Source organism: Crinia signifera, chromosome 12 (assembly GCF_055691185.1).
Source record: "Crinia signifera chromosome 12, ASM5569118v1, whole genome shotgun sequence".
NCBI lineage: Eukaryota > Metazoa > Chordata > Amphibia > Anura > Myobatrachidae > Crinia > Crinia signifera.
The window spans coordinates 38430550-38449626 of record NC_139228.1 but is presented as its reverse complement, the minus strand read 5'-3'; the positions used below and the strand labels follow the sequence as shown (position 1 = coordinate 38449626).

The following is a 19077-nucleotide window of genomic DNA, read 5'->3' as shown; positions in this document are numbered from 1 at the left end:
AAGGCACAGAATCTTTTAACTGTATATATTTAGATTTTTACCACAGTTTGATGCAAGGAATTGTTCTCTTTTATCATTCATTCTCTTCAGAAGCAGGGTGAAAGAAGTTGGTTGGGATGACCTTCACCTGCCCTTCTAGTCTGTGTGGGAAAATACAGTAAGTCTAGAACTTTATCTGAAATCCCTTCTTTACCTGAATGGGCTGTAATGGCCCTAGGGAATTTCAGGACTCTTCTACAGTATGTGGCATCTAACCAGAGCTGTACAGGGCTCGGAAAGATGGGTCCAGCCACCCAGGGCGTTATTGTAGTATGTCATAGCATATGCTCAGCTACAGTACTACTGTATATCCTATTTAGTAAAGTGCTTTGCAGCATCTACCATAAGGGGCACAATTAAATCTGTAAGCCGTAATTAGTGAAACAAGGATTACAGCAGTCAGATTCTTGGAGTCTTCATACTGCAAATCCACGGTCTTGTGTCTTCTACCTCCTGGAGGAAAAGAGACTTCTTTACCCCAAATTCTCAGGTACCACTGGCATTGATAACCCTTACCATTCAATCAAGCACCTTTATTCTATGGATTATCTGTAACAGAGAGGCACTACATGTGAAACAACCCATCACAGGTAAATGCCCCAATGCAAATATCTCTCAAATACTGTATAATAGGATGGTACTTGTATGAGTTAAAAAATACGGTCTATCTATGGCCTAACACTGATAGATTTGTAGTGTAATATATTCATATATATGACCTCTGATGTTTTTTGCAGTTATTTACATATATGAATATTTAGTTTTTGACACAAACATGATAATACAGTGAAATAATTGCAGATTTAATTATAAGCACTAACCCCAAGGAGGAATTACATCAATATTATTAAAAATAATCTTTCTACAAGAGAGGCTTTGGCTGTATATTTCAGTTATCGATGTCTTCGTTCTCGGCACAAGATTGTTCATTTGAAAAAAAGACTGCCGGTGAAATGTACTAGATTAATCTGTCGCTAATTTGTCATGTATTCTAAACGCTGTGGGAGCTAGTCATTTTTATTAAATTTAGACTGCAAGGGATTCGCCACAAAAATATTACTCCTGGAACTGGAAAGGAATACAGATTACCTACTCGTACTGCAGATTCATATATATTTATGATATGATAGTGACCACTTGGGTGGCTCCCAATTATGACAGTAAATTATATTGTAAGGATCATGTAGAAGCTTGCAATGGTTATCATTGAGGGCATAGCCAGATTAAGGGGGGACGCAGGGGATTCTTTACCCTGGGCCCCCTCTGTCAGGGGGCCCCACAGACAGAGCACAGCGAAATCACTAGCTCTCCTGAGTCCTATATCAGTTTATATAGAGAGCATTTGTCCCCCCCTGGTTAAGTGCCCCGGGCCCCTGCAAGACTTAATCCAGCCCTGATTGAGGAATAATTTATATCATGCTCAGAAACATACATTGAATAGTGTAATAGTACAAAGTTACAAAAAGAAACAAACCTGATAGTACAGCAAGGTAATACATACAGTAGGTGGATTTAGGCAGGTGGTTACAGATATGCTTACTGAAGGTATTGTTACATAATGCAGGCTTATAGGATTTCCAATTCTTCCTATCGGTTTCCAGGATTTCAGGTGGACTTTAGGTTATGTTCCAGGGACCTGGTTTAAAACAAGTACAAAGAATGTAGTACTTTATGCAAAGTAGAGAATATATATTTTGCAATCAAATACTGCATACCAGATATTAAATGAATATATAAGTTATCATAGGTTGTGTACCAGCTAATAATAAAATAATGGCATATTAGTGAGTCTTTCTTGACGCCCCCTTTGGTGTTACTAAGTGAATGTGTTCTTTACCTTATAGGATACTAGTAGCTGGTTTATTAACCATGTTGGTAGCACCCAGTGGTAACAGTAAATGGTTGAAATTACTAGCAATCCCACTTGAAGCAAATGCTTCGAAAGCTAGTCTGCTACCTTGTCATTGCCTCTGTGTTTGTTCATGTGTGAGAGAAAGAGATGTAGTTTCACTTGCTGCCAACAGATGACAGTGTTTCGGAGGATTCAGTACTGAATCCCGGCGGTCGGGATCCCGGCGTTCAGAATCCCGACGCCGGAATCCCAAAAGCCTAAATCCCGACAAGAGGGGGGACGTGGATCGCCCCCCTTGCGGGCTCGCTGCGCTCGCCACGCAGCGGGCCCGGTGCCTCGCTACACTAATTTATTCTCCCTCCAGGGGTGTCGTGGACACCCACGGAGGGAGAATGTGTTGGGATTTCGGCGGTCGGGATTCCGGCGTCGGGGTTTTTGAATGCCGGGATCCCGTCCGCCGGGATTTTAACTGCATCCCGTTTCGGAGACACACAGACACTAAACAAAGTATATATAGATGATAATATATCAGTTTACAGTAATATCTATATAATGTTTCTCAGTGAGAAGAAACTTATGCCATTTGTTGAGTTTACACCATATTTGCCTACTTTTGAAAACTAGTTTCAGGAAGATTATAGTTAGTAATAGAATTTAGCAAAGCGCCCCATTAAGGGGGCGTGTCATGCTCCACCCATGGGGTGTGTCTAGTTCCATATATGGAGAGATTGTGAAAAGAGATTGTGAATGTGGCACCTAGAAGTGTGGGTGTGTACTGCTACATCTAAGAGAAATCTTTTAAAATGACTTATACACAAATGTAGATGAGCCCCAAAGCAGTTAGTAAGAGCTACTATACTTGGTAAAGTGCTGGGAAATGGCACAAATGATTCAATGTACATGTATCTTTCTCTCATTTATTTTTTCCCCTAAAATATAACAGTGTAATGTGGGCTAGGTTAAATGAGGGAGATTGCTAGACTAATGAGGGAGAGAGGAGATTGCTGTTATGTCAGGGAGTCTTCTGCAGAATGCAGGAGGGGAGGTAACTATGATGTAACAGTTTAATGTGGGCTAGGTGACATGAGGGAGATTGCTAGACTAATGAGGGAGAGAGGGAGATTGCTGCTATTTCAGGGAGTCTCCTGCAGAATGCAGGAGGGTAGGCAACTATGGTTTACAGAGTAAAAATAAACTCAATAAGCTGTTGTAAAGTGATCTATAAAAAGGACACAATAATAGGCAAAAAAGAATGTTAATAAAAAGTACATTAGACCAAAAATGAGGTTTGGACATTACAACTGTAATATGGAATGTAAGTATTTTCTTGTGGAACCCTTCATACGTACTGTAAGTATTGTCAATTGTCTGCAGTCCTTCAGCACAAAATACAGTAGTTACTGGTTGTAATATTAAAGTATATGGGGAAGAGAATGTTGTCTGAACCCAGGGGACCAGGGGAGGGACCTCTACCTGATTCCGGTCCTGACACGTCTGACAGCAGATGTAATACGAAGTTTGGTACTTAGCGCATTCACCGGACCCGTACTGTGCATGTGCAGTACGGTTCCTGCATCCTCACATGGACCACAACTTTAGACATCAAGTGATTGACAGCTTAGAAGCAGGGAGAGGGCGGCGACAGCAGCCGCAGCCGTTTCACAAAACATCACTCCACCGACCGATGGTGTTGCAAGTAATCCTCGGCGCAGCACTGGATTACAAATGCACACAGGGGGTGTCCAGGGCCGGCTCTACCACTAGGCAGATTTAGGCAGCTACCTAGGGTGCCAGAATCTAGGGGGGCGCCACCAAGTCTGCCTATCAAAAAAATCAAGGATGTCTGTGAGGATCCTTGTTGTACTTAATTCAGGTGGATGCTGGGGAACCTCTATGACCTCACCTCCATACTTTCTCTTGAGGCATACTTCCCTATTTTGCTGCCTTCTCTTCCTGCACTCAGTTGTGGGTGGCAAAGGGGAGGGTGCTGGGAGCCTCCAGAGAAAGTAGGGATCTTGCCCGCCTACCTGAGGGGCTGGGAGGACCACTCAATTTTGGGAGGCTCCCTGCCATTCCAGAATGTTAGGCAAGTATGCATTAAGGGGTTGGAAAATGGTTATTGGTGGCAGTATGGGGGAGGGGGTGGGGCGGCAGTAGGTTGAAGTTTTGCCTAGGGTGCTGAGAAGCCTTACACCGGCCCTGGGGGTGTCATATCAGATGCCTCCTGCTGCATCAACATATCGAAGTATGTGAAATCCAACCAAATCTGAATCAGGCCGTATCGGCGAAGTTCATAAATGCCTTCACATTCAAGAGTAATGATATAAAAATGTATTTGTGTCCTTATGTTTCCATAGAGAGAATTCCACGTTGTCCTGGGCGCTCTCTTTCTGTGTTACACAATGGCTGTCCTCAAAGTGAAATTTACCAAGACCAGAAGGGGAAAATTAGCTCAAGTCCTGTGGATACTCAACTGGATCTCCGTGGTGACTGGAGTCATTATCTTTAGCCTTGGTCTCTTTCTCAAAATTGAAATTAAGAAACGCAGCGAGTTGATGATCAGCAGGGACATCCACTCCGTCCCTAACATGCTCATTGCTGTAGGCACCATCGCTTGTGTAATAAACTTCTTTGGCGGAAAGATCTGCTATGATAGTTTGGACGCCAACAAGTTCTCCAGGTGGAAACTGTTCATGTTGCCGTACATCATCTGCACTTTTTTCTTTACATTCTGCGTATTTGCAGGAGCCATCATGTGCTATACTATGCGAAATGAGCTGGAGTCGGCCCTATACCGTGGACTCAAAGATGCCTTGAGGTATTACAAGGACACAGACATCCCTGGACGCTGTTTCTTAAAATCTACAATAGACCTTCTACAGATTGAGTACCAATGTTGTGGCAACAATGGCTTCAGGGACTGGTTTGAGATTCAGTGGGTATCTGTACGTTATCTGGATATGAGTTCCAAGGAGATCACCGAGTAAGTACATTCGGATAGTAAGGTATTGATGTCTTTACAATTATTTGCATTCCTCTAAAAAAGTGGCTACATAATCAATATCAATATTATTGGTCCGTTTGGCCGTTGTAGACGACATTGACCTGAAGTTGCTGCATGTGTGGACTTCTCTGACCAAGAAAGATTGAAGGTTATCCATTAATTTGTTACCTGAATCTTAATATTGGTATGATTTACATGAAGATTGTTATAATAGTGTAAAGAGCAATTGATTTGGGTCATTAATGAGAAAATGACCTAGTACTCAGATAAAATGCCCCGTTATTCAGTGTGAATGTCCTGGTACTCAGAGAAAAGGTCCCAGTTACAAGGTAAAATAAGATATCATACCTCATAAAATTGAGATTGACCAATTCGGGACACCTGCCCACCTGGTTAGGGGCAGGGCTGCCACTAGATATTGTGGGGCCAAGGACAGCCCAGATAGACCGCCCCCCGCAAAACAAAAAAAATAACATTGGTGGGCAATTACCCCCCCCGGCACTTTTAATGATTTTTTTACCTTATCTCCTCTCCATATGAGATGCAGCAAGTCTCCTGACGCTGCGCTGCTCTTCGGTTCTCAGGCGTCCTTACATCACGCAGCGCCAGTTGGGGCTTCCTTTGTCAAGCCCCGGTGGCCGGCTTGTCACTGGAGAAGGATGTGACTGCGCAGTGAGTGTGCAGTCACAATGTGCCGCCGCGGCCGCCAGGCACGTAGTGAACTTGGAGCCGGGCGGGCACAAGCAGCCGGACAGTGAAGGGGCGGACGGGTGCGCTGCGGGGAGAGTTGCCCGGGCCCTACCCTCTGTCCGGGACTCAAGTACCCCCAGACCCTCCCTGTCGGCGGCCCTGGTTAGGGGTGTGGCATCAGCAAAAGGAGCATGGATTCACTGGAATGGCAGCACTGGGACATGGGAACGCCCAACGTTCCCATGTCCAGTGTTTCAGATGACATCAGCCGCCCATACTGTCTTCATCCCGGGCGCCCGCAAATATAAGTCAGTCTCCACTGACTCATACTATATTTGCAAAGGCAGGGGAAATCATCATCAAAATATTTCTCCTGCTGCGGGAACATGCGAGGAGATGTGTCTTTGTAAATGATGCAAGGGAAAATGGCAGTGGGGGGCAGGGATTCACCGGGGTGGCATCACATGGAATCGATAAGCTGTGGGCTAGTCATTATCTCTGGTTGCTTCCTGTGTGCCAGGGCCAGATTATAATGGAGGCACAAGGGGTCAGTGCCCCTGGGCCCCCCACTAGCTAGGGGTCTCCTGTGGTTGGCATGTATTTTTTTTTTTTTTATATTGTGACAATGATTAATGGTGCTGAGCATCGGGAGCCAAGGCACACTGATTGCACAAGTGTGCAGTGCATTACTGGGAGTTGACTAAGTCCCATGACACTTTAAACCAGAGGGCAGAGGCTGAGACGTTTGTGCTGAGCTCTGATTGGTGGAGCTCATTACATGCCCATGGAGAACAGCAGCAGCAGCTTAGTCATGGGAGGGTTTTTAATCAAGGGCAGCACTAGGACTGTGAGGTCTCCTACAGAGTAAGGTGCAGAGGGACAAACACAGGCTTTTCATATGGTATGTATTTATGTGTATGTGTGTTTGTGTGTGTATGTATATATATATGCAGTTACCCATTGACCAAGTTTATACTGCCTTTACTCTGTGTTTTGACAGTATAATATTCTCCCATGCAGTGTGCGGCCAGTAATGACAAGTGCAAGGGGGCCCCCTGGCTAAAGTACCCCGGGCCCCCGAAGGCTTAATCTGGCACTGCTGTGTGCACCACTGTTTACTGCTGTCCTCATGAAGAAGACACGTACACAAACATAAACAGACAGTGTAGGCATTAAACAAGTTATATACCGTTCCGGCGCAAACAAAGGGTAGTGTAGGACTGATCTGCAGCTTCTAAGTTATTGTGGAGTTTTGTGTGACTTCACCACATTGTATGCCTCACTCTAAACGCCCACATACAATAGAACGGCATTGGACCCACATGAACAATCTCGACGGGATGTGTGATAGATCTTGTGCACATCGTGCCTAATGACGCTACGATGCGCGATCCCACAGGTCGTAAGGTTGGCCCTCAGATCAGACGTGCTGCACATCTGATCCTTCGGCTCTCACTGCAGTGGTAAGCAGATCGTTTTTAAGCACATACCATCGCTCGTTCGACTGCTCACAACCTGCATTTACAATGGTGATAGTCAGTGTCACTGGAACATCAGACATTGCCTGGTTCTAGAGAGCTTGCAATAACGTGGGCTTGGTTATTTCTCACTTGTCATTTTGGAGGTTATTCTGGTTAATTCGCAAAGCCATGCGAGTCCACCAAACCCCACAGTTTCTTATATAGCGCACACATATTCCGCAGCACTTTACAGAGAATATTTGAACATTCACATCAGTCCCTGCCCCAGTGGAGCTTACAATCTATATTCCCTACCACATGTACCCGCACACACAGACATTCTAGGGTTCATTTTGTTATAAGCCAATTAACCTACCAGTATATTTGTGGAATGTGTGAGGAAACCGGAGTACCCGGAGGAAACCCACGCAAGTACAGGGAGAATATACAAACTCCGCACAGTTAGGGCCATGGTGGGAATCGAACCCATGACCTCAGTGCTGTGAGCCAGCAATGCTAACCATCACACCATCCATACTGCCCCAACGCTGGGCATTCCCATGGGCGCAACTATCTGCCGCTGCCCCACAGCCGCACTCTGCTCGCTGTGGCCGTACACACACCCGGTGTATGCACATGCGCAGAAATGAGAAATAAAGAGAAAAGGACTGCGCTAGTATCTATTTTGGGGACTGACAACCCCCACCATTGTACTGCAGCTTGACAAAGACACTCACACCTCTGCGCCTCCTACAGGTAACACAGTTACCTAATCTTTTCTTTTGATGTGAAGAAATGACCCTGTGCATGCGCATATGCCTAGCATCAGTCCGCGTGCGAATGTTCTGGTCCGTGCAAATGGACCAGAATAACCCCCATTGCGTATAGTAAAGAATGTCTGTGCAAAAATAGGGGTGTTGCTAAACTTCTTTGACTGATACTGGGATGCCACTGTACCCCCCTAAGACCTGCATGAGACCAGGTAATCTGTTCCCATCCCAAACCACCCCCCTCTTTGTGCCCCCGATGATTGTTGAATGTCTGGAAAAGGCAGAGTCCAAGTCCAAAAGACCAGACAAGTCATCATTTCCTCCACAGGACCATCAACAATTTTATTTCCAACATTCTTAGTTTTATGCAACAGAGTAGACACACCAGGAGGGGTAAATCAAATGACTGATGATCTAGGTAAACTTGTGAATTGGTCAAGAGCATGGCAACTACAGTTTAATGATAAAAAATGCAAAATTATGCACTTTGGACTCAAAAACCCAAAAGCTCAATATAGTATCAAGGGTACTATAATGGAAACTACTGAGGAGGAAAGAGATCTAGGAGTCACTATTTCAAGTGACTTTAAGGCAGGAAAGCAATGTAGCAAAGCATTGAGGAAGGCTAGTCGGATGCTTGGTTGTATAGGGAGAGGAATCGGTAGCAGAAAAAAGTAATAATGTCACTTTATAGGTCATTGGTACGGCCTCATCTGGAATACTGTGTCCAGTTCTGGAGACCATATCTTCAAAAGGATATAAATACATTGGAGAGTGTACAAAGAAGGGCAACTAAAATGGTGCATGGCTAAAAGATCTTAACATGTATAGTTTGGAGCAGAGAAGGGAAAGGTGGGAAATTATAGGAATCTTCAAATATATCAAGGGTTTTAACATAGTACAGGAGGGAAACTTTCTTCAAAGGAAAAGAAGTAATAGAACACGGGGACATGCATTGAAACTGGAGGGAGGTAGGTTCAGTGGAAAATTACTTCACAGAAAGGGTAGTGGATAAGCATACCTCCCAACTTCTGAAAAGGGGGCGGGGCGTATGCAAATGAGGGTGCTGCTTATGCTAATTAGCCGCGACCTCATTTTCATACGAGAATAGACGCTGTGCGCATGCGCACAGCGTCTATTCTACTAGATTGGGGGTCTCCCAACTGCCACCCCCCCGCAGCGGGACAATGCCTGCCGCGGGTGGGTCAGCGGGACAGGACCCGAAAATCGGGACTGTCCCTCTAAAATCGTGACAGTTGGGAGGTATGGATAAGTGGAATAACCTCCCATCAGAGGTGGTAGAGGCTAAGACAGTAGAACAATTTAAACATGCTTGGGATAGGCATATGAATATCCTTACAAAGAAATATGGATCAAAAAGGGTTGAGATTACCTGAAGGATAAAAAAGGGGCAGACAAGATGGGCCAAATGGTTCTTATCTGCAGTCAAATTCTATGTTTCTATGTAGTGTCACGAATAGAAGATTCTGGTGGTGACATAGGGCCTAATTCAGACTTGATCGCAGGGCAAATTTGTTCTCAAAATGGGCCAAACCATATGCAATACAGGTGGGGCAGATGTAACATGTGCAGAGAGTTAGATTTGGGTGAGGTGTGTTAAAATTGAAATCCAAATTTTAGAGTAAGTATAAAGCAGTCAGTATTTACCCTGCACAGAAACAAAATAACTCACCTAAATACATCTCTCTGCACATGTTACATCTGCCCCACCTGCAGTGTACATAGTTTTTCCCATTTTACAAACAAAGTTGTCCTAAGATCAGGTCTGAATTTAGCCTATGCTTTGTACATGGATGGTCCTTTTCTAAACTCACCTGATTCTCTTCCCAGTGACTAGAATATCTAATTCATAGTAACTTCTTCAATGAGTGGTACACCACAAACAGAGACTATTGGATGCGTACAATAAAACATGAGCAAGAACAGAAGGCATGAACTTTGTATCACATAGAGGTGTGTTACACGTGAGTGATGCGATTTGTCATCGCTCACAACTACTATGTGGACAGCATAATACAGACACAGTACATAAACCACAATTCATAATTGCAGTGTTTTTATGAAAACCCATTTATGAAATCTAGATTTTGCTGCTAAGGAAAGGGTGGGTCAGTGCTTTAGGAAGAATTTAAAACTGAAAAAACCCAAGTATAATATATAGTGTTCATTCTAGCACCCGCCATATTCGAAAACCCATGCAGTTCCTCTTCCCTGCATGGGGTGTCGCTGTCTGCTGTGGTGTTTCTAGCACAGGTCTTGTTTGCATATCAGTGCTGATATACAGACCACACTGTGCTAGAAGCACCACAGTAGACAGCGACACCCCAGGCAGGGAAGATGAACTGCATGGGGTTTCAAATATGGCGGGTGCTAGAATGACCACTGATATATGTGGGTACTGTGGAAAAATAAATGCTACTATACATATTAAAATACAGGTTGAGTATCCCTTATCCAAAATGCTTGGGACCAGAAGAATTTTGGATAAGGGATTATTACGTATTGCAGAATATTTTTATATTTCAATGATGTATCGTGAGGTATCTTGCATGTTATGTTATGTTGTACAAGCACATCAAACACACGAAATACACACAAATATATTTTACTTGTGCATAAAACAAGGTTTTAAAACATGAAACAAAGTTTGTGTACAATCTCAGATACTGAATTGAAATGCTAAGCAATCATTTTCTTGCATATATTTAGTGCCAGTTATAGATCATGTCCTCAGTAGTGCCAGTTACATATCATGTCCTCAGTAGTGCCAGTTACATATCATGTCCTCAGTAGTGCCAGTTACAGATCATGTCCTCAGTAGTGCCAGTTACAGATCATGTCCTCAGTAGTGCCAGTTACATATCATGTCCTCAGTAGTGCCGGTTACAGATCATGTCCTCAGTAGTGCCAGTTACAGATCATGTCCTCAGTAGTGCCAGTTACAGATCATGTCCTCAGTAGTGCCAGTTACAGATCATGTCCTCAGTAGTGCCAGTTACATATCATGTCCCCAGTAGTGCCAGCTACATATCATGTCCCCAGTAGTGCCAGTTACATATCATGTCCTCAGTAGTGCCAGTTACAGATCATGTCCTCAGTAGTGCCAGTTACAGATCATGTCCTCAGTAGTGCCAGTTACATATCATGTCCTCAGTAGTGCCAGTTACATATCATGTCCTCAGTAGTGCCAGTTACAGATCATGTCCTCAGTAGTGCCAGTTACAGATCATGTCCTCAGTAGTGCCAGTTACAGATCATGTCCTCAGTAGTGCCAGTTACAGATCATGTCCTCAGTAGTGCCAGTTACAGATCATGTCCTCAGTAGTGCCAGTTACAGATCCTGTCCTCAGTAGTGCCAGTTACATATCATGTCCTCAGTAGTGTCAGTTACAGATCATGTCCTCAGTAGTGCCAGTTACAGATCATGTCCTCAGTATTGCCAGTTACAGATCATGTCCTCAGTAGTGCCAGTTACAGATCATGTCCTCAGTAGTGCCGTTATAGATGTCCCCAGTAGTTCTTTTAGAATTTTTTTTTTTCACTTTCTGGAATGTATAGTTTTTGGAATAATTTGGATAACGGATATTTGGATAAGGTGTACTCAACCTGTATGGCCAGAACCAAAACTGGCCAATTAGGCTCTGCATAGGGGTTAGACAATCCTTCCTAACCAAGGGATTCAACAGAATGAATTATCTGTTGAATCACGAGGACCTACAGTACTGTATGAAGAATAAATGATCAATCAAAGTCATGCAGGATCATTTCCTTACTTACAACGGTCAGTAAAACCATACATTAATCCTTATGTGGATTATTGGACCTAAAAACACAAGTGGAACAGTATTGCATGATGATGAATAAAATGCATGTATGATGTACCTGCACCAGGGCACATACAGAATGAATGACCTACTTTGTTATTCATTTTCTACTTGCAGCCGTTTCAAGAGCAACGTGGATGGAAAATTCTTATTAGATGGGGTTCCATTCAGCTGCTGTAACCCAAACTCTCCACGCCCTTGCATCCAGTTCCAGATCACTAATAACTCTGCTCATTATAACTATGACTACCTGACAGAAGAGCTGAACATCTGGCTGCGAGGTTGCAGGCAGGCACTGCTGGAATACTATGACAACCTCTTGCAGTCTATCGGTCTGACAGTCCTTCTTATCTGGCTCTTTGAGGTAAGTCTGCAACATTGGCTTTATAGCAGAGGCGGAACTACCAAGGGTTTACCAGGGCCCCTATCACCCACTATTTTTCCCAAGTCACACTCTGCCCCATGCTGCCTCTCCCTGTCACCCACTGCCGTGTTGCATATTGTGAACTTGGTGTGGGGTGGAGGAGGGAGGCCCAAATTATACACCTTTCACACCAAGAAGCTAATTACCAGGTTAAAGCTTTTCAACCAGGTCATTTGCTGAAGAACCCAGGTTTTTTGGTGGAGTGAAAGGGTCAACACGGGTATTAAATCCCAGCATTCCGAATCTGCTCTTGACCAGGGTTGGAGTGCTGGGATTTAAGACCCATGTTGACCCTTTCACACTACCGGAAAACCCGGGTTTTTCAGCAAATGACCGGGTTGAAAATCTTTAAGTGAGTACTTTGTGAATGGGGTCCGGCTGCACCCAGCAAAATGACACCGCACTCAAAAATGCCATGTAATTGCCGGTAGGCTGGTGTGAAAGGGGTATTATATTTTTGCACCTGGGCCAACAACCCACAAGTTCCACCACTGCTTTATAGATGTCACTTTTCATTAAATGAAAGATAAGTAAAGGGGCCTACACACAGGGGTACACTGCTGAGCGATCTGAGCAATGTAGATCGCTCAGCACACAGTTCCACTAGGTCGACAATGGAAAGGTCAACATTCAACACGAGTTTATCCTTTTTTTTTTTGTATAGCTTGCATGTGCCGACAGGCGGTATTTCATGCCCTAACATCCACTAGGGCGTGGTGGGAAAATATAATAGTGTGCTGAGCGTATCGCAGCACCAGTTGACATGGACACTGCGTCCTCATTTAGACGGTGTCCATGTCAACAATGTCGACATACGGGTAAAAAAACCTGTGAAAATCTTGTATCGACAGTTTCACTGTCTACCTTCCCATTGTCATCCTAATGCTTGTCAACCTTCTGTCACCATACAGAAGTGGCCAAAATAAAAAAGTATTGACAATGTCACACGACTGTGTGGATTCATCCTTTGATCCATCACTGCATGACAGGGCCTGATTAAAGGTTCCAGGTGCCCTAGGCTAATGAACATTTAGCTCCCCTTGTAATGCTGCTATACACATGTGTATGGGCGCTCAGGGACTCGCCAGTCATACTGCCCATGTGCATGTAACGAAGGTTATCCAACTGGCATGTAGGATCTAATGCTTGTGGTGTGGGAAGGAGACTTCGGCTGTAGGCTGCCCGGCTGGCGCTGTAGCACAAGGTACATAAAGTAATGGTTCCATCAGTAAGTTACCTTTAAAACGTTATCCTCCACAGTATATTGGGACAGGTGATAGCTAAGGAGCATGGAATAAATTTGGCCTTAATTGTGTTCCTTCTCTGTCACCTGTAAGGTGCCTCCACCAGCTCCCTAGCCTGCAGCCTAATCAGTCTATTGGCTGCATGATAACAATGTCAGTGACAGCAGTACAATAACAAGTAATAGAAATAGGACTTGCGAGTATTTCTGCTTCCTCCCTGAGTGGCACCGTGCAATCATCATCCAATGCAGGAACTAGCAAGTGGCGTTGTGGTCATTGACGTGCACTACATGGAGCCGACTGGCTGTGGCATGTAGAAAGGAGAGTAAACAAAGATGTGGCTATTTGCCACCAGGTTGCAAGTTCCAGGCAAAACAATAATCTACCTAATGTTTTTTTTTTAAAACCTTATTGTGTGGTAACCGTACATAATGACCAATTCACCGTAAACTCATTTCACAGGTACTATGGGGTAAATTTAACAAAAGTTTGATTTTTTTTTAGAAGTGAGAACTGTTGCCCATAGCAACCAATGAGATTGTAGCTATCATACTCTAGAACTGGGGTCCTCAAACATGGTACATAAAACCTGGACTGTTGGTGTGCTGTGAGGACCACTGCTCTAGCAGGTGCTAGATAAATGACAAGTAGAATCGAATTGGTTGCTATGGGCAAAATCTCTCACTTCTACAAACTCACACTTCAGTAAATTTACCTCTTCATATTCACGGTCACATAAGGGATTATTGACTTTTAATGCTCTGTTTGTTCAGCTTTCAGTGCTGACTGGAGTACGTTACCTTCAGACTGCAATGGAAAACGTCATGATATTGGGAGACCCAGAGAGTGAATCGCACGGATGGTTGCTGGAAAACAGCTGCATGGAAACGGCTAAACACAATATCCGAATAATCAAAAATCTCGGCAAAGTCAACCAGATTTCCACCCTTACTGGGATATCGGACCCAAATGTGGACATACCAAGAGCAGATTATGGCCCAGATAACGTTCCACCAAGCTCCATACCAACCGTTAGCTGATAGCACCATGATGGTGCTGGTGAAAGCCAATATGAAAGACACCAAGATTTGCACTCTGATGGACATTATTTGAAGTTATGGAAATGTGGTTTCTGAATGTGGATGGAAAACCTTCCCCAAGGAACTGAACTGATTTTAGTTTTCCTACTTGACCAGAAGTTTCAGAAGCTTTTGATTCCATGGCAGGGAGACTGGAACCATCTAGTGAGAGTGCTGATGGCAGATGTTAGAATTCATTAGGGCAGTTGACGGTATTACTGTTGGAAGACTGTAAAGAAAGTTTATGGACTTTTTAAATATTTAATAACTGTTTGTATCCTACAAAAGCTGTAGGGCAGGCATTCCCAACCACGGTTTTCAAGGCACACCAACAGTGCAGGTTTTAGTGATATCCAGGCTTCAGCACAGATGGTTTAAACAGAATCCCTCAGATACTAATTAAGTCACCTGTGCTCAAGCCTGGATATCTACAAAACTGGCACTGTTGGTGTGCCTTGAGGACCGTGGTTGGGAATGCCTGCTGTAAAGAAATTTTATGGACTTTTTAAATATTTAATAACTGGTTGTATCCTACAAAAGTTTGTACTGTGAATGAAAAGTTTTAGCATATAAATTACTTTGATGTTTTCTCATGCTCGTGTGTAACACAAATCCATACAAATGGTGTAGCTTTATTAACACTTTAACCATCTTTGATGTCCGTGGTTCTACAGTCGTGCAAACATCTCAAGTTAGAACTTGGTCTCCCTAAGCCCCACATTTCCTGATATCGGGCTCCAGGCCCTTGCACTCAGACATAGGCCCTTATTCTGGTTGGTGCGGCCAGAGCCGCACACGGTGCTCTGGCCGCACAAACCAATCCCCGCCCACGAGACGGATCGCCACGGCCGTCCGTACACGGACGGCTGGCGATCCGCATAAAAATGGTGGAGGCGTACGCCTCCACTATGGTGGGAGCTGCCCCCTGCATTCGATGGTCGTCGACCATCGAAGGCAGGTCCGCACGCCCCAGCAGCTCCCGCAAGCTGAGACCACACGGACAATCGTCCGTGTGCTAGCTTGTATGGGGGCTGAGAGCTGACATCCGGCGACGTCAGCTTTCCGCCCCCATGAGTTGCGTCATACCCTCATTACCATGCATACGCCCCGCGTTTGCATGGGAACGCCCATGAAACGCGGGGCGTACACATAGGGAAATGAGGGTCTGAAGCCCCTCACGCCCCTATACGCCCCCTTTGCGGCGGACGAAATACGTCTGCGGCGAAGGGGGCTGCACATGCGCAGATTGACCTCTGCGCATGTGCAGAATAAAAACATCGGCGGTACGGCCGCACGCGGGCCGTACCGTCCGAACCAGAATAAGGGCCATAGTGAGGTCAATTTACTAAGATGGGAGTTCTATTGAAGTTGAGATGTTGCCCATAGCAACCAATAAGATTCTATCTATTATCTTTTAGAAGTTGCTAAACAAACAAAAAGTAGAATCTCATTGGTTGCTATGGGGAACATCACATCTTCAGTAGAACTCGCATTTTAGTAAATGTACCTCAATGACTGCACACATCCTGACATCCACTTCAACCCCTCTGATTATACACTAGCTGTTCCTTCAGCATAAAAACAAAAGAAAAAAAGGATCAGGCGCAATGGGAATATCTTAAGAATAGACTGAGGGTAGGTATCCAACCATCTAGGACCCAACAGGCAGTCTATCTATGGGATAAAACAAAACTAGATGCCTACACAGGATAAAGCAGCTCCCAAATAGTTACCTGGACCATTAGTAAATTGTTCCTTCAGCATAGCCACCAACTATTCATGATCATCAAGGAACAGACATCCTTAATCCACCCATCACCAGCAGCAGCAGAGCTTGGTCTCAGCTGCCAACTCTGGTCTTTATCTGTTGAGCATGAACACACGAAAACTCCACCTCTGACTATTTCTACATAAGGAGAATTACACAGGACATTAGCAGCACAGTGTGATACACAGCTGAATACTGTACAATACTGTAAGCTCGTTATTGATGCAATAACTTTATTTTATTTTCTAAACCATGTTAAAGACCCACTTAGGGTCAAATTAAGGCTTGTGGGTGTCCCAGAGCAACTAAATTGTGGGGGTCCGCTGCAATAAAATTGAAGTCACAGTTGTCCATAAATCATAAGTATTAAAATTCCATTTCTATTTGAAACATTTATGCAATTTCTGTTATTTTATATATTTAGGGAGACATTGGGGTGCATAGTGTATGGGTCCTACATGCCTACATGGCATTGGCCTCACCTCCTTCACTTCTCATAATAGACCCTTGAACATTTCCAGCTCCAGGACCATTAGTCCCTTAATCCGGCCCTCATAGTCCCCTGTATTGTATAAGGATGTTTGAGGTCACTGAGCGCTTTCATGACCATTTATAAAGCTGATGGAACTTTGAGGTAATTCCTAATATCTATACTAAGTTACTGTAGTGAAGGGAACAGGATGGGCAAACATTTTGGCTCTGAAGACCACTCACTGCTTAAGATAATGAAGGAGGATTATACTCCACCCCCCTCTACTCGTTGCCAATCTTCTAAAGACTATGACAAATGGTTTGGCCATTGATGACCATTGGTTTTGCCATTGATGTTACAGCGTCGATGTCGGAGGTCTGCACAAGTGTGCAGCACTCATCCATCAATGACAACCGAAACTAATCATCAATGGCCTTTATTTGCCTGGGGATAAGATCTTATACTAGCCAGTTCTATCTTGTATGCAGTTTCATTAGGATAAGGACCAAATTATGAAATTTCAGAACCATCAATGTGTTTTGCCACTGATGGTGAGTTGGCAATGTTTGCTCACCATCAATACTTTCCTCCCAATGTCTTCTGATTGGCCTACTTCTTCCTGGTGACTCTGCCTCTAATCTTCATCAGGGAATCCCCTGGTTAATGTGTGCTATCCACTGCACGTTAACCAGTAGTAATGGCAGTAGTGGCCTGGCTATAATGACTGATATGGCATTTGCAGCTCAAATGTCATGCTGCCTACTCTGTATAGTAACCTACTATAACTTTTATTCACCACTAAACAGAGAGGGGATATTGACCAACAACACGGACGTTTTGCGAACATTGGGGCAGATGTATTCAGCCTTAACCAGAGATAAATGCAAGGGTGATAAGGAGAGATAAACTTCCAGCCAATCACCTCCTTACTGACTTTTTTCAAACACAGCCTGTAACATGGCAGTTAGCAGGTGATTGGCTGGACGTTTATCTCTCTTTATCACGCTTGCGATAATCTCTTGTTAAGGCTTAATACATCTACCCCAATGGCCCTTATTCAGATAGGATCACAGTACACATTTGTTCTCAAAATGGGCAAATCCATGTGCACTGCAGGTGCTGCAGATGTAACATGCAGAGAGAGTTAAATTTGGGTGGGGTGTGTTGAAACTGAAATCTAAATTGCAGTGTAAAAATAATACAGCCAATATTTACCCTGCACAGAAACAAAATAACTCACACAAATCTAACTCTCTCTATACATGTTACATCTGCCCCACCTGCAGTGCACATCATTTTTCCCATTTTGAGAACAAATTTGTACTGCGATCAGATCTGAATAAGAGCCAATGTTTTTACTGTCTTTTATTTTTTTGAGACTAATGATAAAAACATTAGTAATATTGACGTCTTGTCAATGTCCGCAGGCTGTGGTATTTGACATCACCATGCAGGCAGGAGCAGCTCTGTAATTGCTGATTGAAGGTGAAGGAGTAGCGTGCAGCAATGTGTGTGGACTGTGCTGTGTCTGGTTCCTGGAGAACTTGCTCCATTGTGATCAGGCAATGCAGCACATGAGACCAAGTCTTACAGCAATGTGTGTGCAGATGGTTTGCTCACATCTCCAATATCCTCTGTACTTTCTGAGCATGTGTAGTACAGGTTTTCTGTCTTTCGACACAGTGCCCCATAAGCCACAGTTTGATTGACAGGCTGTGGCCACTGGGGGGGGGGGGGGAGGGCAGTGACGGGTAAGCTTCCCAGAATGGCGGAGTGTGCCTCCATTTTGCCGGAGTACGAAAGCTAGTGTCCGTCTCTTTAGAAACATTTTTACTCGCCTCTGCAGCCTGAATTCCCTGGCCATCCTGAGTAATCTTAGGGTTACTGAGATAGCCAATGTTCAGGCAGAATGATCTGATGATGAATCTTTGGGCGCAGCAGCAGATCATACAAATATGCAGGAGGCATCTATTAACACAAGACATCTCCTGAAGCCTTGGTATATTTTCACACTGGACGCAGGCCCAGAGAGCAAATCTGAGCACACAAGTCCAGGGCATAGCCAGGGTTCCAGTGCCAGAAACGGCAGTCATCAGAGCAGCCAAAGAGGTGGTCTACCGAAATCAATATCCAGAGAGCGGTCCTACAGAGAAAGATACAGGAAACAGAGTACGGTCTCGCAGACTCCATAAGCTGGTAATGTGCTCTTCACAGAAAGCTGCATATCGTGTGGTGAACCTGTGATAATAGAATTCATTACTAACAGCTTTCCATTGGAGCATTACATGCGAGGCTGCACTGATAAAATTAATATGATAAAGGTGTAGTAGTAGGATGCTAATCCAGCCTGTGGCACATGGTGAAGAGGCTGCATTGCTGCAACCCACAGTTTATAAATCAAGTCCGGGCAGCACCTGATTGGTTCTAGGC

The 19077-nt window shown here is 44.2% G+C and overlaps 1 protein-coding gene across 1 annotated transcript; it reads left to right on the top strand.

The window, feature by feature from the left end:
• Positions 1–315: 315 nt before the first annotated feature.
• LOC146049709 (photoreceptor outer segment membrane glycoprotein 2-like) lies at positions 316–15002 on the top strand. Its single transcript, XM_083166297.1, has 4 exons — positions 316–629; positions 4249–4874; positions 11778–12024; positions 14102–15002. The coding sequence occupies exons 2-4, from the start codon at positions 4294–4296 to the stop codon at positions 14366–14368; spliced, it is 1095 nt and encodes a 364-aa protein (XP_083022423.1). The 5' UTR covers positions 316–629; positions 4249–4293; the 3' UTR covers positions 14369–15002.
• Positions 15003–19077: the final 4075 nt, after the last annotated feature.